The sequence below is a fragment of the Vanacampus margaritifer genome, chromosome 4 (genome assembly GCF_051991255.1).
Source record: "Vanacampus margaritifer isolate UIUO_Vmar chromosome 4, RoL_Vmar_1.0, whole genome shotgun sequence".
In the NCBI taxonomy this organism is placed as follows: Eukaryota; Metazoa; Chordata; class Actinopteri; order Syngnathiformes; family Syngnathidae; genus Vanacampus; species Vanacampus margaritifer.
Genome location: NC_135435.1, coordinates 24,115,373 through 24,137,484, shown reverse-complemented (window position 1 = coordinate 24,137,484; position 22,112 = coordinate 24,115,373). Strand labels below are relative to the sequence as shown.

The following is a 22,112-nucleotide window of genomic DNA, read 5'->3' as shown; positions in this document are numbered from 1 at the left end:
TAAAGCTAACTTAAATATAAAGTACGGAATTAAAAGAAAATTACTTCTTTGTTGTTACTCGAGCTGAATACTGTGTTACAGCGGAGGTTAATCAGCTACATTTAGCAAGAATATTGTTGAACAGGGAAAAGAGTATACAGCTACATAATAAAATCTCAAAACCTGGAAATGACTTGATAAAACTAGCTTAGTACAAAGGCAACTTCCAGGGAATGGAATGCTCTAGCCACACATCTAGTCAAAACAAATACGTTTTTTTTCCCCCTTTCTCCAACAGAACCATAACCTTAAAACCAAGGTATGAAGCAAATTGTGATGTTTTGCGAATCATTGCACTTCTAGTAACCGTCAAGTACATGTGTTCACTTGTTGCGTGGTCAAGGCCATGGAAGGAATGATTATGACCCTCGTGTTTGTTTCCCTGCATCTGCTTGACTGAGTCATGAGGAGAGCTGCAGCAGTTGCCATGTGGGAGTAAAAATGCCACTAAATGTCCCGCAGATATTTAAAGAGCCTTTCTGCACAGACGCTGGCCCATTAAGCTATATATTTTTTTATACGGAAACAGGATTTTGTGTTTGCGGTGACGAGTGGGGCAGATGGAACGGGTTTATGCTTGTTTTACGGGTAGTCGGGAAAATAAGAACATTCTTGGTGGTTAAACCCAACATCCCAGAGAGCTGATAGAATATCATTGGGTTTGGATGTGTGGCAGGCAATGCACAACGAATGAATGAGTTTAGCACTTTTGGGGTAATCGGAGGCCGTGCTCCCATAAAGACGCAGTACGCGTTTGTTACGGCGTCGCTTGCTATTAACTCCTAAAAAGTTCTGTTCCCATGCAGATAAACTGTATTCCTCCATTGCGTTTTTGGTAGATTGCATTTTCTTTCTGAGTCACTTAATGACGAACCCATTTTTTTTGCAACAAAAAATATTAAGACACTAAATGGCATTAAAAAGCATTGAATATGATGTCCAGAGGCGTTAAACATTTAAATACAGTTGATGAATACAATACAATTGCTCCGAATTTGAAAAGAAAAATGTACTGTTCCAACGTCCAACATAAAATACCAATGCCACTTAGTGGCAGAAAATAACCTCAACATAAATCTATAACTCATTGTTTCACACTCTTTTTAACTGTTTAGTATCTCATTTTTAACTTCAAATAACTATTAACTACTATAACATTACTGAAACAATGAACTGAAAAATACAAGCACATTTATATTTGGTAACCATATTTGTCCGCTTTTATGTTAATTAACAAGAGTATGAAAAACATATACATTTAGCACAGATATAACGTGTGATCGCAAGCTAACTATGGAAAACATGCGATTCATTACTATTAAACTTTGTAATTGACTGACAGCCCAATGACACTTCACTAGGATTACTTGCATTTTCAGAAAGCTTTATAGAGGTTTGGCGCAAAAGAGTATAACCATTTTGATTTTGTCTACTCACGTGTATCCTTATGATAATTCAGGCATATACAGGTCATGGCTATCGACGATTGGGGGAGAAACTAAGTAGTACTTTTGTATTTGGTTTTGTTCCATGGTAGTTGCAATTTAGAAGGTAACATTTAGTTCAGGGCGGACCCTGGACCCACAGTCCAGCTCACCCGTGGTATAGAAGATGGATGGATAGTCCTCCCTCTCTTCCTATATTAGAATGTGCAGGCATAGCCAAAGTGTATTCTTATCATTTGTTGTCGCAGAATCAATTTTAGCTTTTTCTGTTTTGCTTTAGAATGAACCAAAGTCATGTCCGGTATGTCCTATAAATACATAGCCACACTTGCAAGACATGTGCGCCGCATGTTCACCGCCTCCCTTTTCCCCCTTCTGCCACCTCACCTGGCGCACACTCCCACATACACTCCCACACACACACACACTCGCACACACTGTGAGGCTGACCCGGTGTAATTTCTCCAGTGCACGGTTGGTGACAGGAGCAGCTGCGGCCGCTACGGCAGACAGATGAAATTTTCATAACTATCTCCTCCAACTTCCATCCTCACCTTCAGGATAATTTATGACCTGCCTGCCAGCTTTGAAGAGACAATATGCTGCCTATGAAATGAAGTGCTCCAGCGCTGTAGGTTATAATTAAAGAGAGGGAAACTGTGTGTGTGTGCATGCGCGTGCTTGTATGTATGCACGTGTGCGAGTGTGTCCCCCATATAAATATGTACTGTATATGTGGACAGTAACATCACTCATATTGTGGGCAATGATTCGGCCTGGTAAGACCCGTCCTGTCAGCGTAGGGAGCATCTCTGCCGTCCCTGTTACCTCAGGGACCTGAGGCTAGGGGGGGCAATGAGTGGGCGGGGGCTCGGACTTGGCGAGAGGTGGGATGAGCTCACGGGGCGGTCCCCAAGCTGTCTGTGTTCATTACCTGTATGAGAATGGGATGCGGCCTGCAGGAGGCCAGACCTTTAAGTGGCCACTGACTGTGATCATCTGCCACTTCGGCGAGCGATCACGTGGGTATGAAAGAGTTGAATACACACAAAAAATATACAAGAATCTAAAAAAAAAAAATGATGTTCATAAAATACATGTGTACAGGTAGTTGATAACTTACGAACACAATGGGTTCCGAGAGGCTGTTAAAGTCGAGACAAATGAAATTTTGCTTCAAAATAAAATTTGATTACATGAAACAAGTAGAAAAAAATCTATCAAATAAAATGTGATTATACAATATATAATGGAGAAGGAAGGAGGTAGAGAGAGAGAGCGTATATATTAGTGTCCCGTGTGCTCTTATTCTTTTTTAGAGAAAAAAAAAATAATAATAATAATAACAGCTGGTGAGCAGCCATCCAAGTCCCCAAATCTGTTTTCCATCCAAATGAAGACTGAACTCAAGAGTTGTGCTGTGGCACTTACTTGACACAACAGCTCCTCAGCCATTCCGAGTGGCAATTAGCGAGAGAATAAAGAAAAGAAAAACACAATAAAACTCCCACCGATCGTCCCCCACCCAACCCCCCCCCCCCCCCACCACCGCCCCCTTCCCCAATGCCAATCTGCCAGTCCTTGCAAAAATTCTATTAGGGGCAAAGTCCAAAGCTGTTAATTACAATTCTAACTAGCTCGCCTCCTGACGAATGGATGGCGATGTCGGATAAAGGGGATATCAGCGATTTCGCTTCCGCGTACAAAGGCTCCCTCTGAAATGGGTCATCAATCCCGCAGTGATAAATGTCTGCTGGAGTAATGACTCTCTTATCGGCGGCGGATTACTGCAGATATTTGTAATTAGTGTTGCCACACAAGTCCCCGACAGATGTTTTTGCAGGCGGCATTATATTGAAACCTCGCTTTGGTGCTAAATGGGAACTTTGTGGAAAGAAGAGGGCCAGTTACAGCCATTGTTGTGCTGGAGCCGGAGGACTCAGAGGCCGTTTTGTCTGTGGGAAAGAGTCTTCGCTACTGAGCTCGATGCTCATGTGACTTTAGCCTCGTTAACTTTAAAAGACTCCACTTTTGAATTAAGGTTTATACTTTGAAATTCTTCCTCAAAATAGTTGACTGATACTTTTATTTACAGTTTTAATGAAGCCACAAGTACTAATGTAAGCTTCAAAATCGTGTTGATGGTGCTGACGTGAGCAGCACGGAAGTCTAGTGGTTAAGATTTTTCAAATCTTGGCATGGGCCTTCCTGTGCAGAGTTGAAGTGTGGACGGGGAGTAGAAAAGCATTTCAACACCGAGCAAGAGAATAGAAGAAACCAATGCTAATCGCTAAGCTAATTTTGTGTCGCCAAACACCAGTAAAAATGTTTTGGTGTCAGCACCCTTTTCAAAGAAGCTTGGCTTAATAATATCAGCTATGTATTTGCATTTGTTTGCTCTAATTTGAACCCTAGAGTGCTGAGTTTTTAAATCTACACAATCTCAACAGATCTCAAAATAACATTTTTTTTGTTTTATAAATCAATTTAGCTTTGCTAAGGTGATACATTTGTTCAACTTATTTCATTACATAGAAGAAAAGGTGGAAATGATTGTTTACATGCAAATGCAAAATTTTAATGAAACGAAGCAACAAATTTGATCCTTTCTACCGCTTTTAACCCATTTGCTCCCCAAAACGTATAAATACGTTCTATTTTAAATGTTTTAACTGTCCCAAAAACGTATTTATACATTTTTTAATGTGTTTTTTTTTTTTATGCTAGAGCATTCAGAAGGCTTGATGCCGTTTCCCAACTGCGGAGCCAGCAGGTGGTAGCAGAGCAAAGGAGATCAACCAGGGCTACGTTGAGAAAAAAAACCCCATCAATTACTCACAATTCTAAATAGATTTGTGAATAATGGTAAAAAAAATTGCTATATTATAATGCTAATTGCTGCAAAACGGAAACCGATAGAAATATCCTTTTTTCCTAATTAAAGAAGATACTTTAATCTTTCTCTTTTGGTTGGTTCCATGTTTTTATAGCAATAGAACACAATATTCTGTGGACCTTGCAAAATCAGTCAAAATTCAGTAAAACAGCCGGGAGTGAAGGGGATTGCTTCTGTGAAAATGGCTGGGAGTGAATGAGTTAATAGGAAGTCAGGAACTATTTCCTTTTTACATTTAAAAAAGTACTGTACTTCCCTTATAATTTTACACTTAAGTTAATATGATTAAGTACCGTTACTGTGATGGTATTCAATTATACCATGATGTGAATTTTAGGCCATACCACTCAGCCAAAATGCATATAATTGTAAAGTTAAAACTTTTTGATTAACAAAATCTAACTTTTTTTTACAGACAGCATTACACATAATTGCATATGTATGACAACAAGCAGTATTTTTTATTTTTTTATTGAACCAGTTAAAAAAAAAAAAATCCCTGTGGATGTCATTCCCTAACCCAAAAATAATTCCTACAAAACTTTTGTGTCGAGATTCCATGTTAGTTTGCCCAACATAAGCCACCCACCTCCCTACAGACGCATGCAAAGACCCCCTGCCTGTGACAGACGTGTAAGCAGATGCAGCCAGAGCCAGTAATGGCAGGTGATTATAAGCAGCACACGTGCCAAACTAATTAAACCCCTGGGTTGACAGCAGCATTTGGTACCCCCGGCATCCTGGCAGAGCAGGCATTAAGATAATTGTAGCAGCAGCAGCAGCAGCACAATTCACCTGCGAGAATGCGGCCAACGCGGTCATTTATATTTTAGCAGGATGTTGCTACAGAGGCAGCTTCGTTGATTCACATGACGTGTGCGGTAAACTGTGTAAACAGCTCGGCCCTGCCCTGATTAGACAATGTCTTTACAGTATATTGCACTGACATTGATCAATATCTACCTGGCACAAGTTTGTACATGAGTGTCATCTCCTGGTAATAATAATACTTTTTTTTTTTTTTCTCCTGGTAATAATAATACTTGATGACAAGTACAGACTGGATCTTATCTCACCGTTTTCCCACCAGCACCAGACACATACCAGGCGGATCTCATGAGAATTTTGTAATAACTTGACCATAAAAATTGTGCTGTAATTACTACAAATCAGACATATTTTGGTCTTTTAGAAAAGGTTTTCTCCTCAAACTCTTTAGGTCAAGCAACCATACTTGGTAACGTGAACACTACATACCTCATTATAAAACTCATTACAGTATAAGGGAGACATGGGACTTCTCCCGGGTAATCAGAACACCCCCCCCTCCCCTCAACTAATTAAATAATGTAAAAATATATTAGAACATACATTAACTATCATGAAATGAAATAAGGGATGGGAGATGGGCGAGTACCGATACCAGGTATAGATATCAGGCCTTATTTCAGGGTATCCGTACTCGTGATGGGTTTGGCCGTTTTACCACCTGGGACGAGAAATTAGAACATGCTTCACCAATTCCGGTCCTCGAGGTCTGGAGTCCTGCAGATTTTAGATGTTTCCGCCCACTAGCACACCTGATTCATATAATCAGCTCATCAGCATGCCTGATAGCGATCCTGCTCTTTAGTATCAGGTGTGTTGGTAGGCGGAAACATCTGAAACCTGCAGGACTCCGGACCTCAAGGACCGCAATTGGTGAACCTTGAATGAGAAGAATAGAAAATTGCCCTTAATTCCATGCAATTATAAGGAAAATGCTATATTGAGCAATATGTCTTTAAAACTATCTGTAATTGTTTTTTTATGGGGAAATTTCATGTATCAACAATAACATTAGCATTATTAACTCATTTGCTCCCAACATTTTATAAATATGTTCTATTTTAAATGTTTTAAGTGTCCCAAAGATGTATTTATACATGTTTTGTTTTTTATGCGAGAGCATAAAGAAGGCTTTGATGCAGCCTCTCAACTGCAGAAAAAGGTTGAACCAATGGTAGTTATTACAAAAACGACCAGCAGGTGGCAGCAGAGTATAAGAGATCAACACAGGCCATGTTGCAAACAAGCTGATTTACCCACAGTTCTAAACAGATCTTAGAACTTAGCTAAATTCTAATGCTAATTGCTGCAAAACACAGACAGATAGAATTTTTTTCCCGATGAAAGAAGAGACTCTAATCTTTCTTTTGGTAGTTTCCATGTTTTTATAGCAATAGAACACAATATTCTATGGGCCTTGCAAAATCAGTCAAAATCCAATAAAACAGCTGGGAGCGAAGGGGATTGCTTCAGTAAAAATAGCTGGGAGTGAATAGTGTTAACAAATTTTTATATTAGTAATATTTATAAACTAATTCTTGTAATGCTTTTTCTTTTTTTCTTTTTTACTCTTACATATTGACACTTCAGGGTTTACACACTTTTGTTGCAGACGGTTTATACAAGCTGTCCACTGACTACTTTATGTATGTAAGTGTCATTTATTGTTGGAAAAAAAATAAAGTGCACTTTTGTTAGAGGTTTATAGTTCCCAATCTCTTTCCAAAATTTACAGAAATAAGTATGAGTGTAATCACAGTAAATTCAAACATGGCGATTAAACTGAACTTCATAACCTCCAGCTGAATCTTAAAGAAGTCATGTGACGGAGGACTTTGTGTCCCGATTAGGGTCGCGGTGAGACAAGGACAAGTGGCGCTCTTCAAGTCCTCTCACTTCCCAGGTCACACTTCTCCAGCTGGTGGGTGGGACGCCTGCGGTCCTCCTCTTAAAGGTCACGTTTGTGCCAGGAGGACACCCACCTGCGCACATTCTGTGCATGGCTACACGTGTACTACTCGCATACACGCACCTGGACTGTTAAGTAAGTTGTGATACATTCCTACAGTTGTGTGGAAACTAGTCAGACTGATTCATGGGATGGCCCGACGCTATGCGGCGGCAGGTGTGGCCAGGCCCAGGTGCGCGGTTGCTTCGCTGCGCTCTTCAAGGTGTGTGCTCTCCAGGTGAGAGGTAAATGTGATACACTGTCAGGTATTGTGACGTTACGTGAGGAATGCAAGAGAACTCGGCGTGCACTGTCAGATTTATGTGCTGCGGTTTGGCAGAATCGTTGAGCGAGGACCCCGGATGACCTTTCACGTGTTTTAATCCCTGGGGGCGCGTTCATCTTTGTCTGTTTTCCCACGGGGCGGCCATGTTTGAGTGGTTACCCGCATATAGGTATGGTACTGGTTTTAGTTTAAAGCAGATTGAAGAAAGGGCTGGGAGTAAATTAGGGATAAACCTGGCCGATTACCTGCGCCGATATTGGGCATTTTGACCAATATCGGTATCAGCCTTTTTTTTTCTTTTTTTTTTAAATCTGATCCTGGGAACCTTCTGAACCATTTGTTTTTGATCTACATTAAAACAAAGAAACGTGAAAGTTCAAGATTTCAGGTATTTTTCAACTTTGGAAAAAAAATATTTACTGTAGAAAACTATCGAGAGGTATGACATTTACTTGCTTAAGTTTCCAATTAACTTTTTAAGACGTACTAATTGGGAGCTCCTTGGGAACATTTTGCTAGAAATTTAAAAGAATGTCAATTGTCTAAGATTAAAAAAAAATGTCTTCTACATTTTCAAAAGTCTGAAAAATTGTTCAATAAACATGCTTTAAGATGTTACAACAGAGTCAAGATTGGCATTTGTATTTTAAAAAATGTTGACGCCCCTCCCCTTTTACTGAAAATGAATATATAATATATATAATATTGGCCTACTTGATTACTATAATCGACATCGGTATCTCCCCTGAAAAAAAACATATCGTCCATTTACTCATCTCTAGGGTAAATGGGCATTCGCTTGAATAGCGCTTTTCCACCTTCAAGGTACTCAAATTGCTTTAACACTTCCTGTACCAAGTTAACCATCTCCTCATTCACTCACTGAGCAGCATCAGGACCACCAAACAAATCGTCAAACAGGTGCATATTCTAATATAATGATAACCTTGTCTCAATTTACTCCTACAGTATATGGATGTACTTACACACGGAGTTCCTCAAGGCTCAGCGCTCAGTCCTCATTCTCTTCGTCCAATCTATTCTCTTTTTCGTTCATCAACCACAATTTACATTTCCACTGCGCTCTGTTTGATGTCTGTTGAACACAAAGATATGATTATAATTAATAATTATTTGAAATTGGATAATCTCCCGTGGCACATCTGATTATCTGTCACGGCACACTCGCGATATGACACGCTGGTTGGGTTTTGGTGATTTATTAAAAAGAGCTATTAAAACTTGAAATACTAGAACTAGCCACTTACCATGCAGAAATAATATAGCTATGAACCAATGTTTTTCAGGCTAAAGTTGACACCATGTTGTTGTTTGGCAGTGATTTGAAACCCTCACTGACGAAGTGCTAAGGAGGTGTCACTGATAATGCCAACACAAATCTTTGTGGCTGCAAAAAGACAACATTTGTATTGTGCATGACCTCTTCCCCCCCCCCCCCCCTGCCCGTATCACCATCATCACTAGATAGAAATATCTCACTTTGTCGACGTGTTAATGAGAACAGGCTCGGCAGCGGCGCTCGCAGATGCCTATCAAAGGGCAGAAAACAAAAAGAGAGTGTAAGTAAATACAGACTGTAATTAGTATGACAAGGCTGAAAGAAGAGATAACGCGCGGCGGACCGCTTCCAGGGTCTTTTTTATTTTTTTATTTGATTTTTTTCTTTCTAGAAACCCACACTTGCACTTGCAGGCTGGGAACAAATCAAAAGGTTTTAATCAGCTTGCTACAGCACATAATGAGGAGCCAGTAAGCCGCAGCTATCCGCCGCCATCGGCCACTTACATTCGTGTCTTCAAAGAGTTTCAGCCTCTTTTTGTGCCGCGCATTCAAACCTAACACGTCTTACGTTATGTTACGGCAAGGGACCTGCAGTACTGTATCATTAAATGTGTGGTTTTAGTGATGCTATAATGAACGCATGTGACTAAAATGCAAACTCAGTGGAGTGCAGACCTTCACCAAGGTTGTAGAAAAAATAAATGCCAAATTTGTGAGTTAGCAAGCTACTTCCTGGTTCGCTATTACACTTGTATGCTAGTGGACGATACCATTGATGTCAACCGTGACAATAAATTATTTGGTGGTGACCTTTTAAGGCACTGTTTATTGATTTTCAATTGAGAAAAAGCATGTCAACTTTTGATCCTAAACCTCCCGAGATTAAACTCCAGAATTACAATTTTTGACCATTCAGGGCCACCATATTTGCATTCATTGTATGAATTTGCATACTAATAGTAGTAGTAGTAAATTTGCACCTGTTTACAGTCATCCTTACCCAATCCATCTGAAGTTTTTTCTGTGTGAAAGTTACAAATTGTGTTTACATTTAAAAGCTAAAAAAAACTATAATTTGGCTTTTTTTTTATGCAAATATGTTGTCAAAATGTATAGCTTTTTTTTTAAATAGCTAAATAAAATGAATTTGTAGTAATACTTGGATTTTTTTGTCAAAATTACAGAAACATTTCGAGTAACAATCAGATTTGTCAAGTTTGCCTACTGAATGATTAAAAAAAAAATAGTATACTTACTCTTTGTCAAAGTATTACACTTATGTCAAACTTAAAAAGTTAAACATTTAAAAATTACAAATGCAATAATTTTATTGTATAATAAATAATATTCTTTGCATGTCCAAACTACAAACTATATAATTATTTAAAACATATCAAATAGTCATTTTATTGTACTTAAAATATGATCTTATATTAAACATGTATTATTTGATTTATTTGCGTCTACACCAGATTAATATATATATATATATTTTTTTTTAAATGATTAAAATAATATTAATAAAAATGTTTACTTAGAAAATAATTAAAACAATTAATAATAACTAAATAAATAATTTTAAAAGAATAGTATTATACTTACGGTATGTCAAAGTATTATATTTATGTCAAACTAAGAAATGTAGACATTTAAAAATGCAATAATTTTATTGTATAATAAATAATATTCTTTGCATGTCCAAACTACAAACTATATAATTATTTAAAACATATCAAATAGTCATTTTATTGTACTTAAAATATGATCTTATATTAAACATGTATTATTTGATTTATTTGCGTCTACACCAGATTAATATATATATATATATATATATATATTTTTTAAATGATTAAAATAATATTAATAAAAATGTTTACTTAGAAAATAATTAAAACAATTAATAATAACTAAATAAATAATTTTAAAAGAATAGTATTATACTTACGGTATGTCAAAGTATTATATTTATGTCAAACTAAGAAATGTAGACATTTAAAAATGCAATAATTTTTATTGTATAATAAATACTAATACTGTCCAAATTACAAACTATATAATTATTCAAAAACATTTAAAATGGTCATTTTGTTGTACTTAAAATATGATCTCATATTAAACATGATGTATTATTTGATATATTTGCATCTAAACCAGATTCATATTTTTTAGTTTTTTTTAAATAATTTAAATAATATTAATAAAAATGTTGATTTAGAAAATAATTAAAATTAAAATTAATAATAACTAAATAAATAATTTTAAAAGAATAGCATTATACTTACGGTATGTCAAAGTATTATATTTATGTCAAACTTCGAAATGTAAACATTTAAAAATGCAATAATTTTATTGTATAATAAATACTATTCTTTGCATGTCCAAATTACAAACTATATAATTATTAAAAACATTTGAAATAGTCATTTTGTTGTACTTAAAATATGATCTCATATTAAACATGATGTATTATTTGATATATTTGCATCTAAACCAGATTCATATTTTTTAGTTTTTTTTAAATAATTTAAATAATATTAATAAAAATGTTGATTTAGAAAATAATTAAAATTAAAATTAATAATAACTAAATAAATAATTTTAAAAGAATAGCATTATACTTACGGTATGTCAAAGTATTATATTTATGTCAAACTTTGAAATGTAAACATTTAAAAATGCAATAATTTTATTGTATAATAAATACTATTCTTTGCATGTCCAAATTACAAACTATATAATTATTAAAAACATTTGAAATAGTCATTTTGTTGTACTTAAAATATGATCTCATATTAAACATGATGTATTATTTGATATATTTGCATCTAAACCAGTTTCATATTTTTTTGTTTTTTCAAATAATTAAAATAAAAATGTTTACTTAGAAAATAATTAAAATTGAAATGAATAATAACTAAATAAATAATTTTAAAAGAATAGTATTATACTTACGGTATGTCAAAGTATTATATTTATGTCAAACTTAGAAGTGTAGACATTTAAAAATGCATTTGAAATAGTCATTTTGTTGTACTTAAAATATGATCTCATATTAAACATTATGTATTATTTGATATATTTGCATCTAAACCAGATTAATGGGGGAAAAAAGGCTTTTAATATAATTCCATTAAATAAGGACATCCCCCAATTATCTAGCATCAGTTAGCATTCAGTTAGCTATACTGGTGATCTTAGTAACGGTTCAGCTGGACAGGAGTCATGGAACAAGGGCGAATGGCGTGTATCGCTGATGGCTGACTTTTTACAAAGACGACATTTTTACTTTTTTATTTCTGTGTATATAACGTAAATGCAAGTGAGGGGATTCCCAGACGTGCGGCAACCTGAATGGGCGAGCGCCATTTACTCAGGCGCTTCATCTGGGAAAACATATGGTGCCATTTGGAGGCCCAGACTGGTGCACGCTGTTCTCCTGTAATTAGACCGGCCCAGCAGAGCAGCTACACAAGTGCCCGGTGATAGCGGCGAGATCTGCAGTGTGTAAGTGCATCACCGTGCAGCACGGGGGCCAAGCGCACACATCCTGTTAACAAAATGTTCAACAACTTTGACACAACAACTTTGGCAGCCCGCACATGTGCGCCGCGGGCAATGCATGGGGAAAACATGCGCGGGACCTTTATTTAGTCTGTTTACTGACATCGAAAGCAGCAATTAGGAACGCAAGTGCTTTCTTGTCACATTTTATGCCCTGCGAGTCATTAAAGAAAATATAATAATGAGTAAAAACAATATGCGGAGAGATATTGCTTATGTAAATGTCAAACCGACACCCGTAGCATGAATGTCACGTTTAATGACCTCAAGGCCACAAATAACATCCCTATATATATATATATGTTATTTTCTCCATATTTCAGGAAATAGTCCCATATTGCATTCCAATGATATTACTTGTTTTTCTTGCCTTTCATTTTCTATACTTCTCATCCTCATTGTTGTGTGCTAAAAGCTATCCCAGCTAACTAAAAACATGCCTGCCAATCGCAGACTGATTTTCATATTTGTGATGTGGAGAAAAAAAAACGCAATTATCCAAAATTGAAATATGAATAAGTATATAGCTTTATTGTGGTGTTCTGTGCAGTAAGACAAGAAAATGCAGTTTGTTTGTTTTGTGTAGACAAAAGGGACACATGTCATATAATCACGTTTTTAACAATACTCCAATACTGGAGGAAAAACTTTTGGGTAACAATTACATTTATTTTTAATTGTTTTCTACATTGTGATAAGCTGTTGGGGAACAGCATGTGCGGAGAGGGTGTGATTTGCGTTGGCAATGTTGCGCGGGTGTCAGCTGGGCCGTTGTCCTGTCTTGGGGCGGGGGGGGGGGGGGGGGAACCGGCTGGCAGCTCGGCGGGACGGCCCAGTTAAAGATACACCGCTGGGAACCGGTGGCTGATCCAAAACACACAACATACAGTACACACACCTCAGGAGGGTTTCCTAAGGGGTGGTTGTGGGTCGGGGGAAGCCTCCAAACTGGAAATAAAGACATGGCCGCCTCATTTATAACATGTGACAGCGCCAATCTGCCCTCATCAGGAAAAGAAAATGCTGGTGTAATGTGCCTGCAGTTCAGTTTGTGGCCACAAAAAAAAGACACACAAGTAAAAATTGTGATCACAATGAATGTATGGGTTTGATGGAACCATATTAGGTCACGAGTCAAAATGGATTTCACATGACATAGTGACATGTGATGGCTGTAGAATTGCGTGATTTCCCAACCCATAGAAATCTGTTTCAGCATATTTACTTTAAGTCTAGATTTATTCAATATTGTTTAAATTAAAAGTATGTTTATTATTACTTTTTAATTACAGACTGATACTCGTACAAGTATTCAACTCTTGAGTAGTCACAAAGTACTTTTTTATCCATCGTCACTCGTCTCCCTAATGATTATTATTATTATTGTTACTATAGTTAGTAGTGGTGGTGGTAGTAGCAGTACTAGTAGTAAAACTATTATTTAAAAAATGTATACCGTATTTAAATCTTGTTTTGATGGTTATTTTTTAAAAATAGATCATCGTTTTCAATTGTTAGTTTGGAATAAAGGGTTAAGGTAGAAAATTGATTTAATTGCATGACTTGTAGTTCTTGTAGGAGAAGGTGCCATATTTACTACCTTAATAGTTTTTAATTTAATAAACATTTTAAAATTATTTTTTAAAATGTTTACATTTAAAGCATGACAACAATTTTCAACTTATAATTATTACTCATTATACTAAAGCAAAATATGTAATTGCAAAATGTTTTATTTATTTAAAAATATTTAAAAGTCATTTCCCAAAAATATTTTTTTATTATTCCCCTTTCTGTTGTTGTTGTTTTTTGTTTTTTTTTATCAATTAGTGTTGTACATTAATGTTCCTTTATTAGACTTTTGTACTTATAGGGCAAAGTTCCATATTTAGTGGCTTCAACTTAAAAAAAAAAAAAAGATGTGACAAGGTATTTAAAACATTTATAACATTTAAATAATTTACAAAAACATTTACGAAGTACAGCAAAATAATAACAATAAATAATACAGTACATTCAGGGGTTGCCTTATAAATGTCTCAGGGTCAAGTGTTCACCAGTTTTGGTTGTACTCTGCCTGTGACCAAAAGTCAGCTGGGATCGGTTCCAACTCACTTGTGACCCGATTGAGGATACACGACACAAAAATTGCATGGATGGAAACATGGCCTTTCCTAACCTAATATGTACTGACAACACGCCTTCAAAGACACACTCACAACGTACATACTGTACTACGTACCATCTGCGTCCATAGGGGACTTTCATGCTCCTTATTCTCTTGTTGTCTGGCTAGCAAGCAAATTTGCATATGCCGCCATGTATATTTCAAAAGCATTTAAGACGCACATCACGGCTGGTGAATTATGCATTGGGCGGCTACGGCGGAGGCGCTCGTTCGAACCGTGTACTTCTTTGCTCGTTACAATCACAGTCCATTAAAGTACACAAAGGCAGGCAGCCTCTAAATGGACTGGCGGTGTTCAAGCATTTTCGGGACCTGACAGGTTCTGATGACTCTCACCTCGTCCTGAGGGGTTTAACTCGGGTGTTGTTTAAGTAGTATCCTTGTAGACCGCAGTCTTCTTCGATGCAAATTTGCACCGGCGTTCGTTAACGATGGCGAGAGATGAGTTGAGTGAATAATTCAAAACGGGCATGTCTCACAAAATGATGCAAACCTATGCACGGCTTGTCAGTGGGAGGAATGGAGTGTTGAAGTAAACACGGCCTAAAAGGCTCTTATGCATTATAGAAAAGGCTTTTGAAACACTTTTCTCATATGCAAATGGACACACTCGCTTAATATGAATCATTCGCAGTCACTCTGTAGATCCAACTTTGTTGTTGGGCTGTTTATATGCGGAGAAGATCATGGAGAGAATTGGGTTGCAGTACATAAAAGTCATAAAGAAGTACACATATTCATAAGCCCAAATTTGAGAATTTCCCCTCCCTTTGCGATCAAACATTGTTAGGACCCGTCCAGACGGAAGCAAACAAATCTCGTACACACAGAAATCATTTCAAGACTTGTGTGTGTCCAAAAGAAGACGCTGAGGACGTTTTAACGGCTGTAATGTATATGCCAAGTCTGGAGTGGCGCTCTAGCGCAGCCACGAGGGCGTTAACGGAAAGCGTAGAAGAAGAATCTAACTTTATTGCAATCTACAGAACAAACATGGCTTTGCATGTATCAAAACAACATGGAAAAAGACGGACACAGGAGAAGTGACAGTGGCGGGTGATTCAAGTACAACACCGCTTGTTGATTGTGGGGAATAAAGGAGCAAAATATTTTGCTGCAAAAGCATAAGCAAGCTAAGGAGGGTAAACAAAACGACTACGACACGGCTAGCCGCCATTGTTGTTTACAGACTGACGAGTCATCGAGCTCCGACCATTACGTCATCACCGGAGGAGTATCCTGCCTATGGTGTCCAGACGGACGCGTACGGGATGCGTTTTGAAATCTTTCCACTCTGGAGCCCGGTTTCAAAAGTGATCGGTTCCAAGCTCCAAAACCGCGGTAAGAAACGAGTTACGTTCCGAGCGATCGTTCGTAAGGTGAATTTGTTCGTAAGTTGCTTCAGTGCTATATTTTGTATTATAATTTATGTTTAAAGAGAATACGTACGGTACTGTACTACGTATGTTAGAGAGAGAGAGCGAGAGACACACACAGTATGTACATGTACGTAATAAGATAAATAAAATGAAGTTTAACTTACTTTTGGAAGATGAACTCGATGCTTAAGGAGAGGAGGAGGAAGAAGAGGAGGATTTTATATCATGAGAGGTTCTTCGTCGTCGCTGGAATGGGCTTCAAAAGTTACTTCCTCCTGCGTAACTTCAATGTAGGAAGAAGTTGAGGGTCGCGGAGAAGAAGATGAGGGTTGATGAGTATCTTCCTTGGAGGATTTACTAGAAACTGGCCGAAAGAAGCGATCTAAGTACGATTGCACAGTTTTCTTCTTTTTTCATCATAAATGATCCGGTAGCACTGTATGGCATCATTCAATTGATTTGCAACCTTTGTGCAACGTTCAATATTTGGGTCTTGCTGCTCGAAGAGTGCGATGGCTTTATCTATGAGCGACAGGCGTTTCTTCTTCTTCCTCCTCCTCGACACAAGGCTGAGCCTCCAATGCTGGGTGAGCTCTCACAGCGCCAAGCGTCGGTATTAGCGGCGGAAAGAAGCACTACAGTACTCGGAAAAAGGTGCGCAATACAAAATCTAACTTACAGCATCTCTTTCCGAACATTTTTTGACATGCGCGCATGCGCGCAGACATGTTCGTATGTACCGTTGTTCGTAACACGAATGTTCGTAAGTAGGGGAGCGTCTGTACATTGAAACTGGCTTTCGTGTGGACGAGGCCTTAGACATATTTAAAAGATTTTCATCATGTGGTTGGGTTTTGTTCGGAATGATTTTTCCTCCTCGATCTGCCCTGAAAATGGTCAGGACAGACAATCGCAAATATTAATCAAACCTCCTGTCTTTGCCTCATCCGCCGCCTCATTCAGCTTTGGCCCAGCACACGTGGAAGCCGCTATTTACTGGCTTCCTTTTCAGCCATCGCTGTGTGGTAAATGATGATAAGCTGAGCCTGTAATAAACAATCTCGTAAACAGCTCTGAAGCTCAGCCTTTAATTGCCTGAGGGGCTTGTAAGAGCTTTATAACACATTTATTACCCCTTTAATGGTCTGCGAGATGTGAGCCATAACATAAGCAACACTCGTTTAATTTCCTGACGTATATTGGCTCCGGGTTATCTTCTGGTTATTTTTTGCCAACTCCATTGATTTTTCTACCTGGTCCTGTATACGGCCCTAATGCATTGTGACACCAAAGAAAGTCTACGCCTCAATTATTTTCGCCACTCAGTATTCCGGGTGTGCCGCGTCTAAGGCAGAAACTATTACTTTGTTAGCCAAAAGCACACATCAACTCAGAGCAGACGAAAGGGGCCAGCATGGGGAATAGAAATATTTGATGTTGAATCTCTCCCTATTTACAGGAGGATGCCTGAATAAAAGTGTTCAGAAGCTGAAAAGCAGCATTATGACCCATAACCCCGAGGTATTTGAAATGGAACAGCGGGACTTACTTTGAAAAAGAATTGGAGATGTGCTCAGGGCTCACTGTTTATACCTTGATGTGATTTGGACTGAAATATTTATTTTATATGTATAAAGGCCTGTTTTTCTAGTCTTATGTGTTTTTTGCCTGTGTCTGATGACCGGCTTTAGGAGCCTGAGAGGCTATTTAGTTTTTAGTGTATCTTTTGGTTTTAGTGTCGACAGTTGGTAGAATTCTAGTTGGACGTTAGGGCACTTTCAGCCTAGCAACGTTAAGTCCGTTTTAATTGAACTGTAGTTAGTTTTCTCCCTTTCTCACTGTTTGCATGGTGAGCTGTGAATGCAGCAATTGAACGGTGCAGACCCAATCGATCCCAGTCAGACACCACTAAGAATTCTAATTATTATTATTAATTAATATGAATAATCAAGCATTCTAAAATTATTCTAACGTTTCACATGCAAACAGTTCCAAATGGGAACATTTTCAAACAGAAACGGAAATGGGAAATTAAATCAAAAGATTCCAAAGAGTTCCAAAAGAGTTCCAAATGAATAGTGTAGAAGAATGGAAACTGCTCCAAATTGTGACTGTTGAACACAAAAGGATTCCGATTAGAAACTGTTGCAAAAAGTCTCTCCTTTGGTCTCTTGAGGTCTCCCTGATATGATGGAACTTAGATGTCTCTGGGGTTGGTGAAGGACTCTGGTTGGTTGCCTGGTGGGTGGTGTCTGGTCGGTGCTGGATTTCACTTTCCTTTCTTTTCTTTGGTCCTTCCTCGGGTCTCCTGACGGCCTCACGACACTGGCTGGAAGTGTTCGGTTTAGGTGAACGGAATGGGACTTTTTTTTAATAGGTCTTAGGTGAACTAATGAATGCACACACACTCGCACGCACAACACATAATCATCCACATACAAAAAAAAAGAAAAAAGGAGAGCAATGATGATGACATGTCAAATCGGTAAAATTACCGAATGAACAATACTGAACTCTCCAGAGAAAAAAGAAACTGTTGCAAAAAGGTTTACAGTTGAAGCATTTCCAGACAGTAAAGAATTGGTTCCTATCAAAAGAGTTTAAATCAGTGTTATTCCGATACCCGGTTTTGCAGTATCGGATGCCACTGTACCGATACCTAGTTTGTTATTTTTTTCCAACATGTTAAAGCTGCCCTGCCATTGGTTCAGAGCATTCAAGGGCCAAAATGATATCTTGTCTCGGCATGCAGTGAACACGTCACACATCACTGAATGTGGTGCACAAGCAAGACACAAGATGCTGCATTCAAAGTCCTATATTAGCATCAAAATAATGGTATATAATATTACTTGTTAGTACATGCCGATACCATTGTTTTAATGCAGTATCGGGGCCTCTCCCGATACCAGTATCAGTATAGGAACAACACTAGTTGAAATAGTTCCACTTCCAAATGATAATGGTTTCCAGGTGTAAATGGTTCTGAACCTGAGGATTGCTAACTGAAGCGGGTTGATACATAGTTGTTCCAAATAAAACCGTTCCAAACGGAAATGGTTCCAAATGAAGGGTTCCTAACTTGTTACAAATAAACAGTGGTTCCAAACGAGATGGCTTCAAATACGAACAGTTCAAATGGAAATGGTTCCAAATGGATAACACTTGTATACAAAATAGTTCACAACAGGGTTACGAATGGAAATAATTCCAACAGGTTTAACCCGAAATGGAGTGATGGGGAACAGTAGAAAGTCGTGCATACGTGCTCACATCTTCTTCAAAGATATTTTGTTTGTGACTTCCTATAGCCTGCTAGACTGTCCAAATAATCCTTTAAGTTATCAACAAAGCACACGGTTTTGCCATGTTGAGTTTATTAGCGCTTTCCCACTCAGTATTCCATACAGCATATCTTCTTCCTGTTTACATTCTTTTGCAACTAATAAAAAAAAAAAAAAAAGAGTGTGAGCTCATGTGGTTTTGCTGTAATGGATTTTGATTTGTTTGGATGATTCACTGTGTGAAAATAAATTGAGGCAAGTTTGCAAACTAATCAAGTGAGTGGTACCAGAAAGTAAACAGAAGTGTGAAAACATCCTCGTAGAAGTTCTTATGACATTGTTAGCGTTTGCCCGTGTTTCCCTGTCATCCCCGTTCACTCTTCAAACTTGAGTTAACTCGGTTTGTCTTGCACAATCCACCTAATCATGAAGGTATATTTGAGAGGCGTAATAGGAAGGAGCAGATTTCAGCACGAGGAGCAGATATTCGATCAAAAAATGTGCTCTCGCTGCAACATTTTCCCCCCATTATGATTTATTAAACTAATGCTAGGGCCCGGGAATCTACTTTTGCTTTCATCGCCGCGCTCTCCAAATAGCAATTTTCAACCGCCTCCTCAATTATTCTTTTGTCTGGGAAAAGAAGCAAGGTATCAATCTTTTATGTTTTGGACCTGATGAGTGCTATCTAGCGTTTTTATTATTATTATTATTTTATTTTTTGGTGCGTATGTGTGAAGCTGTGTCTAGGATGGAAAAAAAAAAACATGAAATTGCAGAGTAAATCAATACCGGGTCGCTAATTTCAGGGATATCCCCTTTCAAAAAGGAAAGCTGAATTAGTTTTGCCGTATGTTTTTGATCTCTTACTGTACTGCGTTTCATTCCAGGCACGGTTGTTATCATAGTTGGTGTTGTTTGTATGTTATTTTAGCTTCTTTCTCAAGTAGCTATTTTGCAATTTGGACAAAAGCGCAATTTTGCTCCCATCTGTTTCCAATGTGCTCAACGTTAGACAGATGGGCTCTGTGTATTGAAGCCATACCAGAGTCCTGGCAGGTTACAGTGGTTTCGGTAATGAACATGCTAAATATGAGACTACGGGCTGATTTCATCACGACAAGGTCTGCAATGCTATTCTTTTTCATAAAGTTAATCTGTCGTGCATTAGTCTCGGTGTTGGCCTCGAATGATTACAGGACTGTATGTATCCGTCCCGAGTCTTGTCCTTCACCTCAGTGTTTTATATACAAAGCTATTAAGATGACGAAAGAAACACTATAGCTACCTTTTAGTAAGCGGTACAGTAGACTGTACTGTACACCTGAAGCGTCTTTCATGTTTAATATGAAAATGCAGCAGCTACACAAACTCTTGCGGTTGAATGGGACGTTTTGGGTGTTTGGCGATATGTCCCCTATATGTGCCATATGCATGGTTCTGCTACACCAATTTACAAGTGATGAAATGCTGACTCCACAAGGGAAAATGTCTGTCATTATGAGGGCTCACTTGCACTAGCTTTTTTAGGAGACTAAACAAGTGGCCAAAATATAGGTTTTTAAAAATATCTGTGGCATGTGTTGACAGCACCTATAAACAAAAAACCAAAGCCACGGTTCACTGCAGTCTGGCATTTTTTTCTTCAAATCACATTGTCATTACACAGCCCACAAAAAAAATAAAAAATAGCAGAGCTCCCCTTTCCAATGGTGCTAAGGGAACTGGTTGGAGCGATCCTCGGCGACTGGTGACTCTAGAGATGAACAATGTCACCTGCCACCGAGCTTGTGTGCGACATTGAAGTTCTGACTACAGACGCTCCCCTACTTACGAACATTCGAGTTACGAACAACGGTACATACGAACATGTCTGCGCGCATGTCAAAAAATGTTCGGAAAGAGATGCTGTAAATTCGATTTTGTATTGCGCACCTTTTTCCGAGTACTGTAGTGCTTCTTTCCGCCGCTAATACCGACGCTTGGCGCTGTGAGAGCTCACCCAGCATTGGAGGCTCAGCAACGTGTCGAGGAGGAGGAAGAAGAAGAAACGCCTGTCGCTCATAGATAAAGCAATCGCACTCTTCGAGCAGCAAGACCCAAATATTGAACGTTGCACAAAGGTTGCAAATCAATTGAATGATACCATGCAGTGCTACCGCATCATTTATGATGAAAAAAGAAGAAAACTGTGCAATCGTCGTTAGATCGCTTCTTTCGGCCAGTTTCTAGTAAATCCTCCAAGGAAGATACTCATCAACCCTCAACTTCTTCCTACATTGAAGTTACGGAGGAGGAAGTAACTTTTGAAGCCCATTCCAGCGACGACGAAGAACCTCTCATGATATAAAATCCTCCTCTTCCTCCTCCTCCTCCTCCATCAAATCCTTAAGCATTGAGTACATCTTCCAAAAGTAAGTTAAACTTCATTTTATTTATCTTATTACGTACATGTACATACTGTGCGTGTCTCTCGCTCTCTCTCTCTAACATACGTAGTACAGTACTGTACGTATTCTCTTTAAACATAAATTATAATACAAAATATAGCACTGAAGCAACTTACGAACAAATTCACCTTACGGACGATCGCTCGGAACGTAACTTAAGTTGTAAGTTGGGGAGCGTCTGTATATGTATATGAGGCCGGCTCACCTCAACACACAGCTTGATCTCTGGTTCCAGTCCTCTTGAGCGTTTGGACTCTCTTCCACTTTGGAGTTGCCCCTGGTGAGAACAGGGGTGGGCATACTTATTGCCCACTGATGAGACAAGAGGGTAGCCTCTCTCTGCCTTCGGGTGGCCTTTTTGGAGTCCTTGGGTACAAGACTGTTGACAATTTTGCATGTACATTTGTCTTTATTCAATTTTTATTTATCAGTCTCAAGCTCTTGCAGTTGGTCCTGTACAAAAATGAACAGTTCGGCCCTGTCGATTATCATATCCGATGCCA

The 22,112-nt window shown here is 38.2% G+C and overlaps 1 protein-coding gene across 2 annotated transcripts in view; it reads left to right on the top strand.

Moving 5' to 3' along the window:
* fto (FTO alpha-ketoglutarate dependent dioxygenase) overlaps nt 1-22,112 on the top strand; it is a 165,868-nt gene that overhangs the window by 77,988 nt on the left and 65,768 nt on the right. Inside the window, exon 9 of one of the 2 annotated variants that reach the window (XM_077564179.1) lies at nt 7,059-7,252. The exons of the other annotated variant lie outside the window; for it this stretch is intronic. Coding sequence (XP_077420305.1) covers nt 7,059-7,252 — 194 coding nt within the window. The remainder of the gene's footprint in view (nt 1-7,058; nt 7,253-22,112) is intronic. 2 annotated transcript variants of the gene reach the window in all.